The 17,902-nt window shown below is 38.8% G+C and overlaps 1 protein-coding gene across 8 annotated transcripts in view; it reads left to right on the forward strand.

The window, feature by feature from the left end:
• nectin1b (nectin cell adhesion molecule 1b) overlaps positions 1–17,902 on the forward strand; it is a 162,115-nt gene that overhangs the window by 126,818 nt on the left and 17,395 nt on the right. For 4 of the 8 annotated variants that reach the window (XM_085183979.1, XM_085183984.1, XM_085183983.1 and 1 more), the window contains exons 7-9: positions 577–643; positions 6,474–6,569; positions 13,838–13,939. In XM_085183979.1, coding sequence (XP_085040105.1) covers positions 577–643; positions 6,474–6,569; positions 13,838–13,939 — 265 coding nt within the window. Of the gene's footprint in view, positions 1–576; positions 5,251–6,473; positions 6,570–13,837; positions 13,940–17,902 lie in introns of those variants that run through there. The other 4 variants (XM_085183985.1, XM_085183987.1, XM_085183982.1 and 1 more) reach the window with 3 other exon arrangements.

Genomic DNA, 17,902 nt, shown 5'->3' on the forward strand with positions numbered 1-17,902 from the left:
AACACCTGGCCAGGACAGATAGCTCAGTGGTTGCCAAGGGTTTTCATGATGCTTTTGGCTTTTCTGAATATACAAGATTCAATTCACATTCCCATGGGAATGATGCTGCTGTGAGCATGAGCTGGCTATCTCTCTCCCTGGGATTATTACCAAAACAACTGAGGTTGGGGGGGGTGTGCAGAATCTGGCTCAGGGTGCACATGAGCCTTTAATCAATTCAGATGATGAGATTACAATGCTTATTTTAGAGGTCCCCCTCTAGAACCTTCTAGCTTATTTGATTATTCAAAGCGGTGATGCTAACATCAGACGAGGCGTTCTGCCAGGTTTTTGGTCTCGGCCGGCTGCACGTTGTGGTGCTCTGTGGTGGCAGCAGGTCCACCAAGTCTGAGGCCATGCAGATGCAGAAACCACACTGCTTTTAGCTCTCTGCATTGCCTTTCAAGATAAATGAAGCACACAAACTCTTACCGCTCCCATTGCTTTCTGTCTCTTTCTCCCGCCTTGCTAATCTATCTTTCTTTCTCACTCTGATGCCAAAGTAACTGCTCTCTGTTTCCCACTCCACTCCCTCAGCATTGCTGTTGCTGCTGTTGCTGATAGTTGTGTGACACAGGGTCCTGAGAAGCCAGAGTCCCCCACAAGGAAAGTAGAGGCTCCTGACCCCAGTCTATCCCCTGCTGATCCCTGTACTCCTGGATCCTCTATTCTGTTGCCTGCATGTAATGGTGGCCTGCAAGTGACATACTTGAGCACACCATTGTGAGCGCTGAAAGCAGCAAATGATCAATAATCATTCACTAACGAGTCACACTGCACTTGATGCCTAAAATTTGAGCAATTTCTCAGCTTGCTTTGACAGCATACAGCAAACAAATACTTTGGAGTGAAATTTAGGCTTTACATATCAATCCGATGAATGGCAAAAATAAACTCTTACATCAAATAACGACAATGATGTTTGGAAAAAAGAAAGAATGAAAATAAAGCTTAATGAAAACAGTTCCATGACCAATTAAACCTTATCAAAATTCTTTAGATGGAAAATCCAGCTCCACTTAGAGTTTATCCGATTCAGGGAGCTTGGACAGAACAGAATTACGAGGCGAGATGAGAGTTAACATACATATCAAATTGTTAATCAAACAGAAATCCGCAAGCTTATAGAGGCTTTGTTTTACATAAGCTGATGCTGAGTGATAATGTCTTTGACAGACCACACTGTCCAACCTCTCTCCTCCACCTCTTGCTCTTTTCCCTCCTTTTGTGTGCATGACTCTCATCAAATATGCATGACAACAGTTGTGCCAGTGCTGTAAATGTTGTTGTTTCCCACTAGTTTGGCATGTAATGCTTAATGTAGTGAAATGTGATTCAAAGCTTTAATTGTTCATATGAATTTTTGTCATTTTTCTGTGGCTTGTCATCAAATATGTTCAGTGTCTTACTCAGAAACTGTTTACTTGTTCTCGTTTAACCGTCTAACTATGTGGATGCAGAAAAGTTGCAAAAGAATGTGCGGGGCATATTTCAATGTAGGGGGATATTCATAGTTTTATATGAGTGTCTAATGTCAGAGTAAAGGGGAAGCATTTTGCCAGACTGTTTAATTCTGCATGTTGATGAGCTGTTAATCAAGCCTGGGCATTTGATAACATGCCTGACTGCACCGCCAGTCACGCCTCTGTTTGCCCTAACAAAGCAGCACATGATGTGACTCAAAATTGGTCAATCCTAATAAATCACTGGCCCTTTAGAGGCTGCACTGGCACAATAGTCAACTGATTATCAAAATAGATGGGCATTGTCAAAGGCGATGTTCTCAGAATAATATGTTCATCGTTCTGTCTTTTGCCCGGGTGTGATGTATGACCTCCAAAATGCAGAAGAGCACTGCCAATTGTGGCCAAAAAAAAAATCCCCCATCTTTTGAGTGTTCCTGACATACAGCTGGTGTTGACACAGTTGTAAATACTTGCTTGCATAAATCACTTTGTTGCCAAATTTCCAGTCATATTTACAACAGTATCTGAAAAGTATTGCATGCAGAATGTAAAATGGATGTTTAACCATGAGCCGAGAGCCCATGTCACGACACAACCGTGATTAATTTGAAGTGAGCACAGGTTTCAAACTTGTTCTGAGACTGAAATGTAGCATAACTGGAGGACATTTGGACAAACAAGAAGTACACAGTACTACTAAGTCAACGAAGTTAGATTTCATTTTGAGATGTAACGTTAGCAGAAGTGATTTGTGGAGACGTGATTTGTTTTTGTGTACCCTTTGGTCTATAAACCAGTCACCAGTGCTTTTCACTTTTGCTGTGTGGAGACCTTTTAAATGTGATAAATGGTAATTTCTTAATGGACACCTTCTTGCTTTAAGCTGTAACCAAAGTAGAACTGTCTTTCTTGTCTTTCTGAGTCGCTCAACATGGACTGTGTTGTACTCGGTGTGATTTAAAAATTATTTGCTATTGTTATTTATGCATAAAATGGTGCTTGGTTTCTCTGTACAGAACGTTATACATGCAGTACAAATGTTTATAACAATCACCTTACATCTATGTTTTTGCATAGTAGTGTATGTACACTAGTAGCATTGCCTGAGGTGTTGAAAAAGGTTTGGAAAGTGACTGTTTGTGTACAACTGTGAAGTTAAGTGTTCTAAAGAGCAAAATTTTCCCCCAGCAACAGAAGTAGTTTTTGATAAACTTGTCAAAGAACAAAAACACCATTTTGCTTCATTCTTGTTTTTGTTTTTTTTCCTTTTTTCTCTTGTGAGAGGAGAAAAAAAAGCTGAGCTTTGCAGAGTAATTGTTGTCCGCCTTTTGAAAAGATCGGAGCTAGACAAAGCATGAAAGTAATTGCCTCCTAAAGATCAAATCACATTTATCCCATCTTGCAATTAAAAGTATCATTAGCATTTAAATTGCCAAATAAGATTGTGATCAACAGAAATCAATGAGAGCATAGAGGATCGGCTCAAACACTCCACGTTTTTTCCACGAGCAGGGCTGCAGCCATACGGCGGCTCTCTAATCCAAACGCTTGTGGGAATGCGACACTTCACTTTCTCTCACATGAAGTGGACGGAAAGAGGGTTTTCTGTCACCTTCAAGAACATCTTAATTCTGAGTGTGAGCTTGAAGACTTCCTCAATGGTGCGAAAATTTCAGATAGGAAAGTCGCTTTTTTGTGAGTGCATTGTAAAAGTCATTTTCTTTGCTGTAAATCTTCCCTCACAGACTACTCTTCTCAGTTTAAGGATTAGTTATGTTTTCTCCTTGCTATCCCCTTTAAATCTCCCCCTAAGCTGCCCTGAGCCTTTTGTAGCCAACAGAGCGAGGAGGAGCAAGGTCTTCAAGGTGGATGTCTGTGTAGGAAACACTGCAAACTTGAATGTAGCTTATGGTTCCCTGCCCAGTGCTTTCTGCTCCCCACGGGCTTGTGTTGCTTGTCAGCTTTCATTAGTGTCTGCGTTTTCAAAGAGCCAACGCCCCCATGCTGCCTGCATCACATTCAGCACTAAGGAAGTACGAGATGCACATGTGGTGGTCAAGCTGTGCGGGACCGCAACGTAGCTTATTAATGACTGACTGAGATCGCATCATCTGCATTCCTGAAGAGCGCACAGATCTGTAGCAGTGAATATTCAGCTCATTTTTACATGTTGGCGTACAAATATTAGCAGAAAACATCTCCAATATTCAGTCTTTTTCAGGGGGTTGATATATTATGCATTACACTTTTACAAATTCCAAAATTGCAGTTTGAACAAAAAGCTTCTCCTTCCAGGAATTTTAAACCAAGAGCATGTGCACATATTAAAACATATTTTTTAGTTTAAAGCTAACCCAACTTACTTGCCGTGAGAATAATAATGGACTTTCTGTGTGAATAAATGTGAGCTTGATATCAATATTTCAGGTATGTTCATTCTGCTTCCTAATAATGTGGTTTAGATGGCCACGCATAACAGCTGGCTAATTTAAAATCTGTCTGATCCTCTGACCACTTCTTTTGGCACAACACAGTGTTGCTGTGGAAGATCTGAGAAATTACTTGGAGTTCCAAATTAATTTTGCTAAAGGAAATTGTGGACCTCAACTTAGACATTCAAATCCAAACCAGAATAAACAGTAATCTGCAAGATAATGATTGCTTATTTTCCTTGATTTTTGATTGCGGTGCTAATGGACACTGGTTTGACTCACAGTAAAACACAGAGATGGTGGATAGAGTTGATGTGGCTGCTACATTGTAACATGCAACCATTAAATCTTAAAAATAAATTTTACTTTTGACCTTTTCTTGTTTTTTTTCTACTTCCTCCCCTACAAGTATACTTCATTAATGATAATATACATACCAAGTTCTTTATATTATTAATATCAAATATGGAATTGATATGCCGACTGAATGACCGGCCACACACATGCTGTATATCTATCTTGGTATTTTCTTGCGTGAGCTGTAGCTGTAGCTGTGCTATACGTTTTCCCTCTCTGCACACACAGCACTTCATGAAACGCTTGTGCTACTTTTTGGTCTGTTTCCCCACCCTTGTGTCAAACAGTAGTGACAGTCTATGCACTGATGTTCTCCTGAGACTGCTTCTTGTGTGTAATGTGATTACAAAAGTAGCTGGATGACAGGAAGAAAGTTGTTGCCGTGGGGTGGTAGTCACGAGACGAGGGAATTTCTTCATGTTTGGTCAGATTTAATAAACTCACTCCAGATAAGGGGCCCCAGCACACTGCCTATTTGAACAAGCTCCTTTGCAATAAAATACAATCATTGGAGGCCCTATCAAACTTAAGTTCAAACGAATTCAGCAAATCATACATAAAAAACATCAGATTTCATCCTGCGTGAATAAACCTGTCGAATCCCGATGATGCATAACTGATTTACAGTAAAATCAAAATCCAGTCGGGCATAATGTTGTAATGCTGCATGTCCTTTTTATAAAATTCCAGTTAGGTCATTGCATGATGTTCATTAGTGTTATGTTTCAGCAAACTGAAAAAAGACCGTTATCTGTTGTCTCACATACACGAGACAGACAGAAGCAAAAAATTACACTTAGTATCACACATTTCATGGATACAAATGATCTTGTCTTAAGTTCTCACCTGTATCAGAATCCAGTCAGTCATAAGCAGTGAATTATAATACTTTATAATGAGCACACTGCTGTACCTGTGAAAACCGCATTTCCACAAGACTCATAATTATCTGTCTCTGCAGCGGAAGGCGTTATTGTTGAAAAGCTAGTGTGCTGCATGCTGCCTTTCTGTGCATTTGCTGTGCCTCTGTGCTGCAGGCAGGCTGAGGAGGGTGCCACATGAATCTGGCAGTGGCACGGCAGCCCTGTCTGGAGACAAGGTGATACGGACTGGAAATAATGAGCGTGAAAGAAAGAGTTAAGAGGTGCACTCATGCACAAATTTTCTGCACATTAAAACGGCAGCATGGCCTTGCGGAAAGGTCATGTTATTCAATAAGGACGTGAACCAGTGCAAATGGGAGGCGGGAGGAGCTGGAGATAATGCATGTAGGTACACAGCTCAGTGTCTGTGCTCCACTTCATTATCTTTGATCACTCCTGATATCATGTCAGAATACGACAGATGACATCCGACTGCCAGCGTGTTTGAGGCAAGGGGGTTTTCGTTATAACGATTCCGTAGCAACAACCCTTCTGCTTCCTTGTCTGAGATAATTATACAGATACACATCAAACTATTTCAACAGAATGCTTTCAGTTACCGCTGTCTTTCCTGATCACATTTTAATTCAGTAATTTTTTATAATAACTCGGGATGACTCTGTACAGAGTGGCTTTTACCTCCATCAAAATTTGATTGTTGGTGATTTACAGAAAACGGTTGCTTACTCCATTGTTAATAGCGGCGTGTAAACGAGCACAGGTGTTCAGTTTTTGAGGCTTTGTTCTTACCCAGGTGTGCCAACAGAGGGGTGGCGTGAGTGCCTTGGGGTTAGAGGATGTTAGCACCAGGGATCCTGAAAAAGGTGGAGAGCTGAAGCCGCCTGCCGAGCTCTCCGTGTCACAGCTCAGGACTATATGTCAAACAAACAGTCGCTGCACAGTAGGCAGGGTGTTTGTCCACGTGGCACTCTGGATGAGGCTCAAACCACCCTTGACTCACACATGCCCTTCTCCCTGCCCCCTATACCCCCTCCATTCCTATCTCCTCACTTCAGTCCAATTACAGCCTACTCTCATTAGCACAGTGTCTCTCCAGCGAGAGCCTTTGAAAGGGCAGGGATGGCTGCTGCTGCAACAAAGCCACCAACACGAGATCTATCAAAATCCAAGGAAAGAGTGAAAAAGGCAAGTGCAGGCAGGACTTCTCATTATAGAGTGGTGTAGAAGGTGAGGGACATAAAGAGTGGCGATCCCTTACTGTGCTGAGTGTCATGTTATCTTTTTACTCTCTTAACAGGACTGACCTCCCACCTGCGCACAAACCAGCCCCTCCTCCACCCAAAAAGAAGAACAGTGACATGAAGGGACACTTGACATCTGATGACATCCAGGTAAGCTCCTCCCCCTACTTCTTTTCCTTGCTTATTCTCCTCCTCTGTGGCTGATCCAACACAAGGTATGACAACTTTGGCAGTATCTGTCTCTTTCATATGAAATCCAAGCCCAAATATATTTTTAACAAAAGAGTGATGTGATGTTTTTTACCTCCATATATCTTTAAGAGCAGCGAACCAGCTTAGGTCTCTTTTTGTTTTGAAAAGTTATTTTCATTTATTGGATTTTCAGGTGAATTTTTACATCGCAAAAATGTCAGTTTAGTGCCGTGAGCCTTTTGTGTGTGTGTGTGTGTGTGTGTGTGTAGGTGTGTGTGTGTGTTTCTCGTCTTACACAGCTGTCCAAAGCAACTGTCACAAAGACGGTGAATAAAGTTAGCTGAATATAGAAATGTCACATTCTCCAAGTGAAGCCGATGACATGTAACATAATTATCCATGTGTGTAATTAATTTCGCTCTTAATAAATAAAGTAATTGTCAGTGGGCAATTTTTGACATATAAATAGCGACCTTGCACTGCAGCAGGGATATGAAAAAGAACTTTGTTGCTTATAAAAGTATTGTCAGAGATTTTTATCTGTACTTTGAATACGCTGTGCAGAGAGTCTTTGACACTGTCCATTTTATTATTTAATCACTGCACACAGTACAAGTGCAGTATGTTAAATGAAGCTGTTTATAGCTTAGTAAATGAGTGCTGAAGATTGCAAAGTGTGACTCGAGTTTGATAAACAGCTTAATTTCTCACAGACTTTTAACCTCAAGACATGTTTTCATCATTTTAACAAGCAGTGTTTTTTATGTTAATCAGTGACAAACTTACTTGTCACTGATGGGAATCTAGTGATTCTCATCAGTGATAATTTGTTCATCCCAACTTTGAAGACTGCTGCTGAATCCATGGAAGTTGTACTGTCTGAATGTACAATAACAAACATGCAGAGCCTGGAGTGGTTGCACGGGAACCGCTTTTTACAGTGCTCCCTCCCGCTGTAGTTACTTCCTGGCAACATTAAAGAAATTTGCAATTTTCTCAAGTCCCCAAATTTTACTGTCTCTAATTCTAAGCAGATTTGAGTATACTCCATTCAGATGTGCTGTCATCTGGAAAAGATTAAAATAATAATTGATGTGAAATGGTGCCAATAACATCTTTAAAAGCAAAGAAAAAAGTTGCAGTCAATCACTGGTTGTGTTAATGGCAAAAAAATTGAATAAAAGTCACATGCTCTAATATTAATATATCGAGTGTATTATATGCAGCCTGTATAAAGTAAGATGGCCACTCATGTGCTCTTCCACGTTATGAAAGTGCAGTTAAACCTCAAACTGCCTTTGGTGAAAAAGTATTCTGAACATGCCCTTGGAATTTGAAACCTCGCTTTCCATGGTCACACTGATTCTGCATAGCCTCCCTATTCATGTTTGGCTCCTGGTCTGTGTGGCTACTAGAACATTTTTTTTTTTATTTCTTGTTGAGCTTCCATGAGAACACAATCCTTATATTGCATTAGGCTGTTTAAAGAGCACAGAACCAGTACTATGTAATTGTATTCCTGGATGTTCTGCCTCAACCAGCCCGATAGCTTTCCAGTCTGCTTATTGCAAACTTTACTGTAGCACAAGCTGTAGTTTAGGAGAACAAAAGTTACTCTCATAAGATTGAATGTGCAGCACTATTTACATGTGAAGTGTGCAGAGGTTGCAGTGACTTTTACTGTTGTCAAGGACTACAGTATGTGAGAAACTGAGGAGCTAAAGAAGTAAAAAAAAAATGGAGCTATTAGGCTCTGAATAATTAAAGATTCATGCAACTGTCAAGTTGGTCACCACCTATCAGCACCGCTGAGAATTTAAATCAAACTTTGATACTTTTCATAAGCCCAAGGTCAAACTGCTAGGCATCTGGGCAGAGAAAGTCATGGAGAGAGGGGAAATAATGCGCTCTTCTTCCTGCACAACTACTGCAGAAGATTACTTCAGCAAGGCATCGTAACCCTGACTGGTGATTATTATAAAAATGAGGCTTTAATGGTCACATTACAGGATTTAATGTGTTTGGTTTTATGGCTGCCATTGCCTTAAAAGAAGGTGCACGTTCAGCAAACCTATATCTGGATAGATAAAAGTAACAAAAAAACAAAAACAAAACAAAACAAGAAAACATAACGGCAGGTTTATTACACAGTGAGTACAGAATGCATAGATAAGCAATCCTTCCCCCCCACCCCAACTCCCCAATAAAAGGTTAAAATGTCCAAGCAGATCCTGGTGTATGGATAGTAGAGGTGGGAATCACCATACATCCCACGATACGATATTATCACAATACTTAACGCACGATACGATATTATTGCAATTTTTAAAAATATTTTGCGATATTCAGATTCTGTACATAAAGGTAAACTTTATCAATATTAATTTTATCTAATATCAGTCTCACACTCAGTCTTTCTCTCATTTCAGTCAGTTTTATTGTTGACAAACTGAACGGTTTGTGTTACTAGTCCAACTTAACTGAATGCAACCATCTGGTACAATTATAGCTATTCTGAACTATGCAATTTATGAAAACTGTGCAGCCCATTCAGCAACTGAAGAATTTGAAAGTAAATTAAAACAAAATATAATTTTACATTAAATAAAAAAGTTTTAAACTTAATTAAAATAAAACATGTCTTAAATTAAAATAAGTAAACTGTCATGTTTATTGCTGCCAAAAAAAAGTTAAACACATTTGGACAGTGAAGGAATGTCAGGATTCTTGCTCAGAAAAAGGATCACAATGCTCTGAAGTCAGAGCACAAAAACCTTTTTTGTAACAAAATATCGATTTCTGCTGTCCCTGTATCGATACATTATTAGCAAACAAAATATCACGATGCTACACAGTATCGATTTTTTCCCCCACCCATAATGGATAGCTTCTTTTTAAACATGCTTTTATGAGCTACATTTTTAAAATGTTCATAAATAAAAACAAGTTGTTAAGAAATAATCTTATCTACAACTTTTAATCATATCGTATACCAGAAAAAAAAAGTCTCTTGGTCGTGCCTTCATCAGTTCAGCTGGACAAGTTCATGCCCCAAAGCCTGTCAATCATCATGATTAGCTGTTTCTTTAAATTATACTGATCAGCATCTGCAGAGCCACGAGGCAATTTGTAATGACATAGTTCTAATTATTGTTCGCTGCTATTTTTTGCTCCGGGTTTAGCTTTTCAAGGGTTTCCTTTTCAGAATGAACTCGATGAAAAGCTACGAAATGGACTATTTGAACGAGAAATGAGATCAGGGATAATTTTTCACCGTCAAATGTAGTGAAAAGATTTTGTGGGTTATGCAGCATATCTGAATGTTACAACTGGTCTTAAACAGCTTGGTATTCGGGCATAGGTTGCTTGGTCACTTCATTGGGCGACAGAGCCAAAGTATCAGTGTGCGCTTCCTACAATTAAATGTTGTGTATTGCTGTGAATTAGACTTTGACAGCCAAACTCACTATCAGGGAGTTCAACGTCTTTATAGCTTGAACAAACGTTTCCCCCCAAGTAGTTGCATATGAAGTCTGGCACTCAGCTCACTGTCTGACCACTCAACCATTAAATGCTTCACCTTTTGATGTAATGTGAGTAGAAAAGTTCACACCACCCAGATACATATTGTCATTCAAAAGCTTTTTTTTTTTTCTTGAGTGGATGAAAAAACAGATTAAACAGAATTTGCAGGTATGAAGAGAGAAAACCATTGTTCAGCAACCATTATGAGTCTCACATTTTCATTGATAACCTCATTGTTCTGAGTGACTTTAATTTCTTTCATTAACTCTTATTTCTTTTCATTGCAAAATGTGCAGGTTTGACAAACGTTCTATGAAGGTTTCGCCTTCATTTGTCATTAAAATATTAATTAATTCCTTTATGCCATTAAGCTTCTCTATAGACTGTTTTGAGTACCCCACCTAAGAAACACTTTCAAGGTACTTTGATGTCAGAAGCATCAAATTTTGCTTTTGTGATTATGACAGGTTTTGACAGATCAATTAGAAGTACTCTGTGGGAAAAGTCTAAGACAGACAACCTGGTGAAAAGGAAAACTATAGGAGTGGCCCCCTTTCCTCACACAAACCCACCCTTCAAAACACTGTGCCTATTATGCCACAGAAAACTTGTGAAACAGCCAAATGTTTATTTCTGAAGTGAGAACCTTAACCCTCACACCTTGTAGATTTACAGTCATCATCATACAGTCATTATCCAATCTGAATATTTATCAGCGCCTAAGCGAAATTATAGTGCAACTCAAGTTGTTTTGGAATTTACATATACATTGAGAGAAACCTGCAATTAATATGAACCTCAAGAAGCTTCTCCACTGACAAGATTTTCATATAACTAAGTCTTTCAGGCACCACATGAAGATACAGAGCCAACCGAGACAGTATAGCTCTTCAGAAGAAATAGGTCAAGTTTTCTAGGATGATTATACAACCTACCTGTTAACCTACCTTGCCAAGTGTGCATGTGGAAGACCACAGGAGGTGTTTAATGTCTCATTCTCACTACCCTTTTTAATTAAACAAAACCATAAATAATGTGACACCACCTGTTGTTTATCAAGACTTTTATGTTGCATGTAATAGGTTACAGATTACAATTGAGTTGGCCTGAATTGACTTGACTTTATTGGTTTTCAATCTTTTCCTCTGGTTCACATTGAGTGCATTGATGTTCCCCCCCTGGGCAACCATGATTTACTCTGTACGGTCATGCTAGTGCCCTTTTCTGATTTCTGAGGCAAAATGTTGTTGAATTTCCAGCACTGAAAGGAACTGTTGTCCAGCGACAAAGCCACCTGCTTTGGTGTGGTTAGCTGGTCATAGACGTGATAGACAGGTTTCTTAGAGTGATTTGACAAGCTGATGAGAGGGGGAGTAAATACAGACAAGAGAACCAAATGAATTGAGCCTGTTTTGATGTAGACACAGCTGTTTTAACCCTTTAAAACCGGTCAGAGCGGGCACGCTCCATTTTGCGCAACTACTTTTAAATCCCTGTAGAACTGCAACCACGTGAGCTAGCGCAATAGTTTTTTTTGCATATGAAACCGGAGGAGTTGTATTTACATCTTATGCCATCAGCTTGTCCTAGGTCACGGCTTCCTTCCACATATAGCTTTGCAAAAACTGTATAAAAAGCACTTGCAGCAACAAAAACATAATATTCCAGAAACACGCTTTGCAAATCCGATCAGCTGTTCATAACACTTCCTACGTTGGACTAGACGTCAGCGCGAACTATTGCATGTCCGCCATGACCTGCCCGAAACCGGAAGTGACGTCATTTTCGCGGAAATGTAGTTTTTTACCATCAGGGCCTCATGAGCCTGTACTGGTGTTTTTAAAAGTTATGTTTGACTTTATGACTTTGTGTCATTTCTGGGATGCTTAGAACTCAAATTGCACTGCTGGAAATCGTTTATTTTGATGCACATGCTGCTTTTTTGCAAATTTGCACTATAATATTTATTTTAGTTTTTCCTGCAGTATATAAAAATTGGTGTATTTCAAAAATAAAACTATGAAGACACTCAAAATAAATTTCCTGTGGTGGGAAACTATTTTGTGCAACTTTTTTGTATTTACAGTTTTGAGGGATAAACCCCTTAAATTTCTCTAACTAGAAATATATGTTAAAAAAACAAAAACAATTTTAAATTTTTTTGTAGTTTATTGCACTTTTTTGCAGTTTATGTAATTACTATGCACTTAATGCATACATGTTATTAAAATTTGGGCTATAATGGTTGTATTGATGTATATCAACTTGAAATGCTCCCAAAAATGGCTCTACAGCATGTAAAAATATAATATAAGCTCAGGCGGACTTGGTTCTATGGTAGGTCTTAAAGGGTTAATCCATTCCTCTGGAAGGTATGGCAGCCAAATTTGTGCCAGCTGCTTTGCAGACTTGCATTGTCCAGTAATACACTAACTGAAGCTACAGTGTAAAATCATGCAAACCAACATACTGATCGGATCGTTGTCTGTCTGCAGAAAGACTTTGGTGTTCAGCAAAAAGATATTAATCTACAATCTCAATGTAACTGTAATTCCCCAGAAATTATGATGGATTACGATTTAATTTATTTTATAATATAGTACCATACTCCATTAAAGGTAATTAGTCACCCTTGAGAAACTGACATATGTTGAATGGTCACCACAGAACATCCTGCTCTGCAAGTCCACTGATTAAGGATGTAGGTTAATTTTGAATTTCATTCACGAGGTTTCTGAATCTAACTAAACCCCCTCTTTATTTATGCAACACTTTGAAGTGTCTTCTGTTTTTGTGTCTTTTAGAACCATATTGCTCTTTTATTTGCATAAATAAAATAACATCTGACTTAATAGAGACTTAAAGAGCTTGCACCCGAAGCACAAAATAAGGAAAGAAAACATGCAAAATGAAAATTTAGCATTTGTACCTAAACGTTAATCCTTCGAACACAGTGAAAATGTTTACGTTCTACCTTTTAAAATATCTATAGAAAGGAATTTAAAGAAAGATTTAAGAATCAAAATAGATCACCAAAAATAAAACACAATTTAAACTTTTTTGAAAACAAAAGTAGAAAATGTAAAAGCAGAATTTATGCTATGTTGTGCTGGACTACATACATTTTCTTAGATGTACCTAATGAAATGTCTGTACCATATTAAAATGGTTTCAGTAAGCCTTGTCTACATAGGCAAACTATTCTTTTCAAATAGTTTATTTATGTCAGGTTTATGTAAGAAATGAAATCCCTCTGTAATATAGTGGCTATGAATCTCAGCTAGCTCTTGCAGCTTTACAGTTACTTTAGCATTTCAGCTCAGATGTTTCAAACGTTTGCATCATATATTTATGTGATCTGGAAGTGATTCATTTGACAAAATTACTTTGATGCACATAGTAACTTTAGGTTCAACTGAGCTGCTGAAATTCAAACTGCTGTCAAGCTGTATTCTCTGTCGGATGCGAGATTAACGTTGCTGATTTCTGTTCATTACCACAGACACACAAAAAAAAATGTGAGCAACAACTGTCAACATACTGTTTTGCTGCTGATGTGTTTTAATTAATGCGCATGAGGTAGCAGTTCACACTCATAGACTAATTGCAAAGTTAACCTTGGTGAGGACTGCAGAGCTGGCTGATCTATCCCGGTTTCGAGCTCATTATAAGTCACGCTGAGCTCTTGGTGTTTCCCGTAGGTGGTTCATCTCGACAAGGAGGAAGAAATGCAGAAGCTTCCTCTTCAGCCTCCTTATTACGACATGGCACCCTCTGAGTCGACCCCCTTCACCGATAAGCCGGTGAGTACTGATGCCATGAGCGGAGTCACGTGAGCTTCACTATGGAGGGGTCATCCACAGCTGCTGCCTTTGGTCAGTAGTAACTGCTGCTGAAAGGGTGAATATTTGGTGAGGTTCTGCTTGGTGGTATTGTAGAACTGATTTACAATGAACGGTGCTTCTGTACAGTCACTGAGGAGCTTTCATTTTTGCTTGTCTGGTGTTATGAGTAGATGCTGACCAGTAAATCCACTGGGCGGTTTGACTAAGCTTCTTATCTCATCATCAAAATCAGCACCTCTCATCTTCTATGTAAACCTGGCCAGCCGCCATCCTCTCTCTTTCTCTCTCTGTGGACGATTTCATGTTCTGACCCCGACGGCCTGCCCTCTGCCTCACCTCCCCTACTCTTCCTCTAATCCATCGTAATTACTTGTGGGTTTGCCAGGCAACCGTCTGCAGATACGTTACAGTGTGGTGCTCCACAGTACATCATCACCCCTGAGTCTTAACTGTTGACTATGAAATGTTTGATTTGTTGTATCAGATGCCTCTGCTAACTGTGGGGAAACCTCCCTCAGTAGCACAGATGCTTGAGAGCACTGAGGGCTTTATTTGCTTTGGCAGCATTTCTTTCTGAGATGAATTTAAAAAACAACAACCAGGATTTTAGACAATTTGTGTGGATGTGCAAGCTTCTGCATGTTGTGTGTGCTGGCTGAAAACAAAATCATTTTCACTGTGTCTCTTGGTAATGTGAAAATTTGTAACCACACAATAGCTAAGTTTCTTTCTTTCTTCAGTCTCAGTTTTACTTATTTGGTAAGCAGTGTCGTGCAAAATGCAACTTGCTCAAATGCGTAACAACACGTAGGTATCAACTGTATCTTAATGAGATCAACTTATAGCTCCTTAGTTTTATGCCAATATTCCTTCACAAATCCAGAACCATTTGGAAAGTTATTTTAAATTTTGATAATTAAAGGTTAAGCTGATATGTTGACTTAAAGTCAGGTTGTATGTGTTACCCTTGTGCATGATGGAACTTCACAATTCAAATTAAAAGCCACATCAGTTTGACACAACTGCTGACATGCTATTCTCTATTGTTTCTGCTCTTTAGCATCCCATTTTCTGGCTACTTGAAATCATGACAAGATATCAGTGCATCAGTGTACAGGGCCTGCGTACTTACAGCCTACAGACATGTTTTAAGTAGTGCTGCCAGCGTTAATCCCATTAAAATAGCGTTAACGCTATAACCACATTAACGCGCCAAATCTCTGTTAGCAAGTTAGCGCGTATCGCCCTGTGCATGGGGCTGCATGGCGTCAACGCATTAGCTCGGTTAGCTCGTTAACGTGTTAGCGCCATGCAGCCCCATGCACGGGGCGATCCGCGCTAACTCGCTTATGGAGATTTGCCGTGTTAATGCGGTTATGGCGTTAACGTCATTTCAGCTAGATTGACGCTGACAGCACTAGTTTTAAGATAAAAGTTCCTGTGTTGAATATTTATTAATTTATTGATGTCTGACATTTTGTTAAAAAAATTAGTCAGAACTTTTGAAATTGAATCTTATACATTCTCACTTATTGAGGACAGCAATTCTAAAAGCCTATTTCAAAAGTTTAACTATTAAATGCAAGACTTGTTTTTATACAAAAACTCCATTCATAACGTATAGTGACTGTAGCTTTCCAGATCGCACTTATGTAAGTTGGGCACTAGTCTTGCAATTCCTATTGCGGGTACTTTTCAGACTTTCAACCTAGAGAATCAAACGTGCAGCAAATAAATCAGAAAGCTTCACTGCATTGTCAAACTCTGAATATACATCATCTAAGCAGTGAAGGTCAAAGTAACTCAAAGGCATTTTTAAATGGAAGGAGGCTTTAAATCTAAAGTGTTCAACTGTTTCAGAGGATTAATTAACCTTTTTTTAACTATTTGAAAGTGGTCTGGATTTGCTTTCAGTAAGAACCAATGAATTTAGAGCTGGGTGTCACTGACAAGGTCAGTAATTCAGAAATTAATCAAGCACGCCAGTAAAAATCTGGAATCCTTGAAGTATGGTTTTAGAGTAAACTAGATATTAAATATACATTTTTTTCTTTCTCTAAAGTGCATATCTTTTGAAGGACTTAAATCATTGTAATTTAATTTAGAGTGTTAAAGTAAAGAGCCTGTTTTATTCTCATTTACAGGTCCGTAATTTTGTTTCAGGTACTTATAAGAATAGGTCTACCTGTTTCAGTATTCATAAAACACAATATATCAGTTTCATAAAACTACTGCATAGCTGTCACCTGGCATTAAAACCCAGACTTTTACATCCAGAATAAGAAAACTCCTTTAGAAGTCACACTGTTTCACATTCCACAAAATGACCTATATCACAACTATATAATTTGTATGTGTTTAAAAAAAGCTAGCACAGTTATAGGTCTCACTATAGCACAAGAGACTGCATTAAAACACAATGTGTTAGATATATTTTCTGGTTTGGGTCCACTTGTCCTGTTAGAGGAAAGGGTCACTGTAAATCAATATAAAGTTGTTCTATGTGATCACCTCTAACCTCCTATGAAACATCTTCCAGAAAGACAATGCCTCAATAAACTGGCTCTAGTAGTTTACTGAATAGTTTTTTCGAAGGATCAAGTCATATGACGAATTTGGCATTCAGTCACCAGATCTCATCACAAACAAACACGTCTTTAGACGTCACTTTTTCAAAGCATCGGCAAACATCCGCAGCTCTACAGCCTGCTAATCCAAGGATGTTATTGTTCTGAGGACATAAACACACACACACACACACACACACACATATACAGTATCTACACAAGGTAGCAGAAGGGACTCTAGCAGGTAAAATAAAAGTGGTGGACTGTGAGACAGCTGAAATAATGTTTAGATTTTCTTTCTAACCAAGTGTTTTCCCAACAACTGGGCAAAAAATAATCAGGTGTGCCACCTAATTAGTACTCTAAGTCAGCGGTCCCCAACCTTTTTTCCACGACGGACCGATTTACATCCGACAATGTTTTCACAACAATGTTTTATTTTGTTGTGTTTATTTTATTTTGTTATGTTTATCTACAAAATACACACAATAAATATAAATAATAAATATATATACAATAAACAAATACAACCCTGAAAACCATAAATTTCACACCCGAGTCTCTCGTGGCCCGGTACCAAACGATTAGGGACCGCTGCTCTAAGCAATCGGCGTGAGTCACAGGTGCATTCTCTTCCACTAGAGGGCAGTACAACTACCTGCTCTAATTAAATAGGTTGCCAACTGCCAGTAAAACAGAAGAAGACTGAGAAGAAATTACATAATAGTCAAGCTTTGAGACCATGCAGTGCATAATAGCAATAGTTAAATATTTGAAAAGAAAAAGTAATCAATCTAACCTGGGTCCTGGAGGAAATTCTGACCCAGATAAAGGCCCTAGCATGAGTAGTGCTCAGAAGAAAGCAAATAAATGGTATATTGGGAAAAGCTGAGCCAATTCTGCTATACCTGGTGCGTAGGGGAAAATGATCAATAGGCTTTTTGTGAAATTTTTGTTTGGTGGTGTGCCGTTTGACTTTTCTAATGTGATATATGTGCCGTGGCTCCAAGGTTGGGAAACACTGCTCTAACCATTAGGGTAAAAATTCTTTGTTACGTTCTAAGCCTAACAAACTCATGCATAAAAGTACAAATAATAAAAAAAGAAATAAATAAAAACTGCACTGATGTTATATTGATGCCACCAACTTCAATATATTAGCCTGTCAGCTAACCTTGTTAAAACTGCTTTGCATTTTTGGTGCACTTTATAAATGACTCATTCTCACCGAACTTGAGGGATAACTCAATTACTATCATTCTTTTCCCTGGGCGAATTGATTTTGATTTTCTGTGTAGTTATTCAAGGATATTAAACTATCATCTTCAATTCCATGCTCAAAGGGACTGGATGT

The sequence above is a fragment of the Neolamprologus multifasciatus genome, chromosome 14 (genome assembly GCF_963576455.1).
Source record: "Neolamprologus multifasciatus chromosome 14, fNeoMul1.2, whole genome shotgun sequence".
NCBI classification, from domain to species: domain Eukaryota; kingdom Metazoa; phylum Chordata; class Actinopteri; order Cichliformes; family Cichlidae; genus Neolamprologus; species Neolamprologus multifasciatus.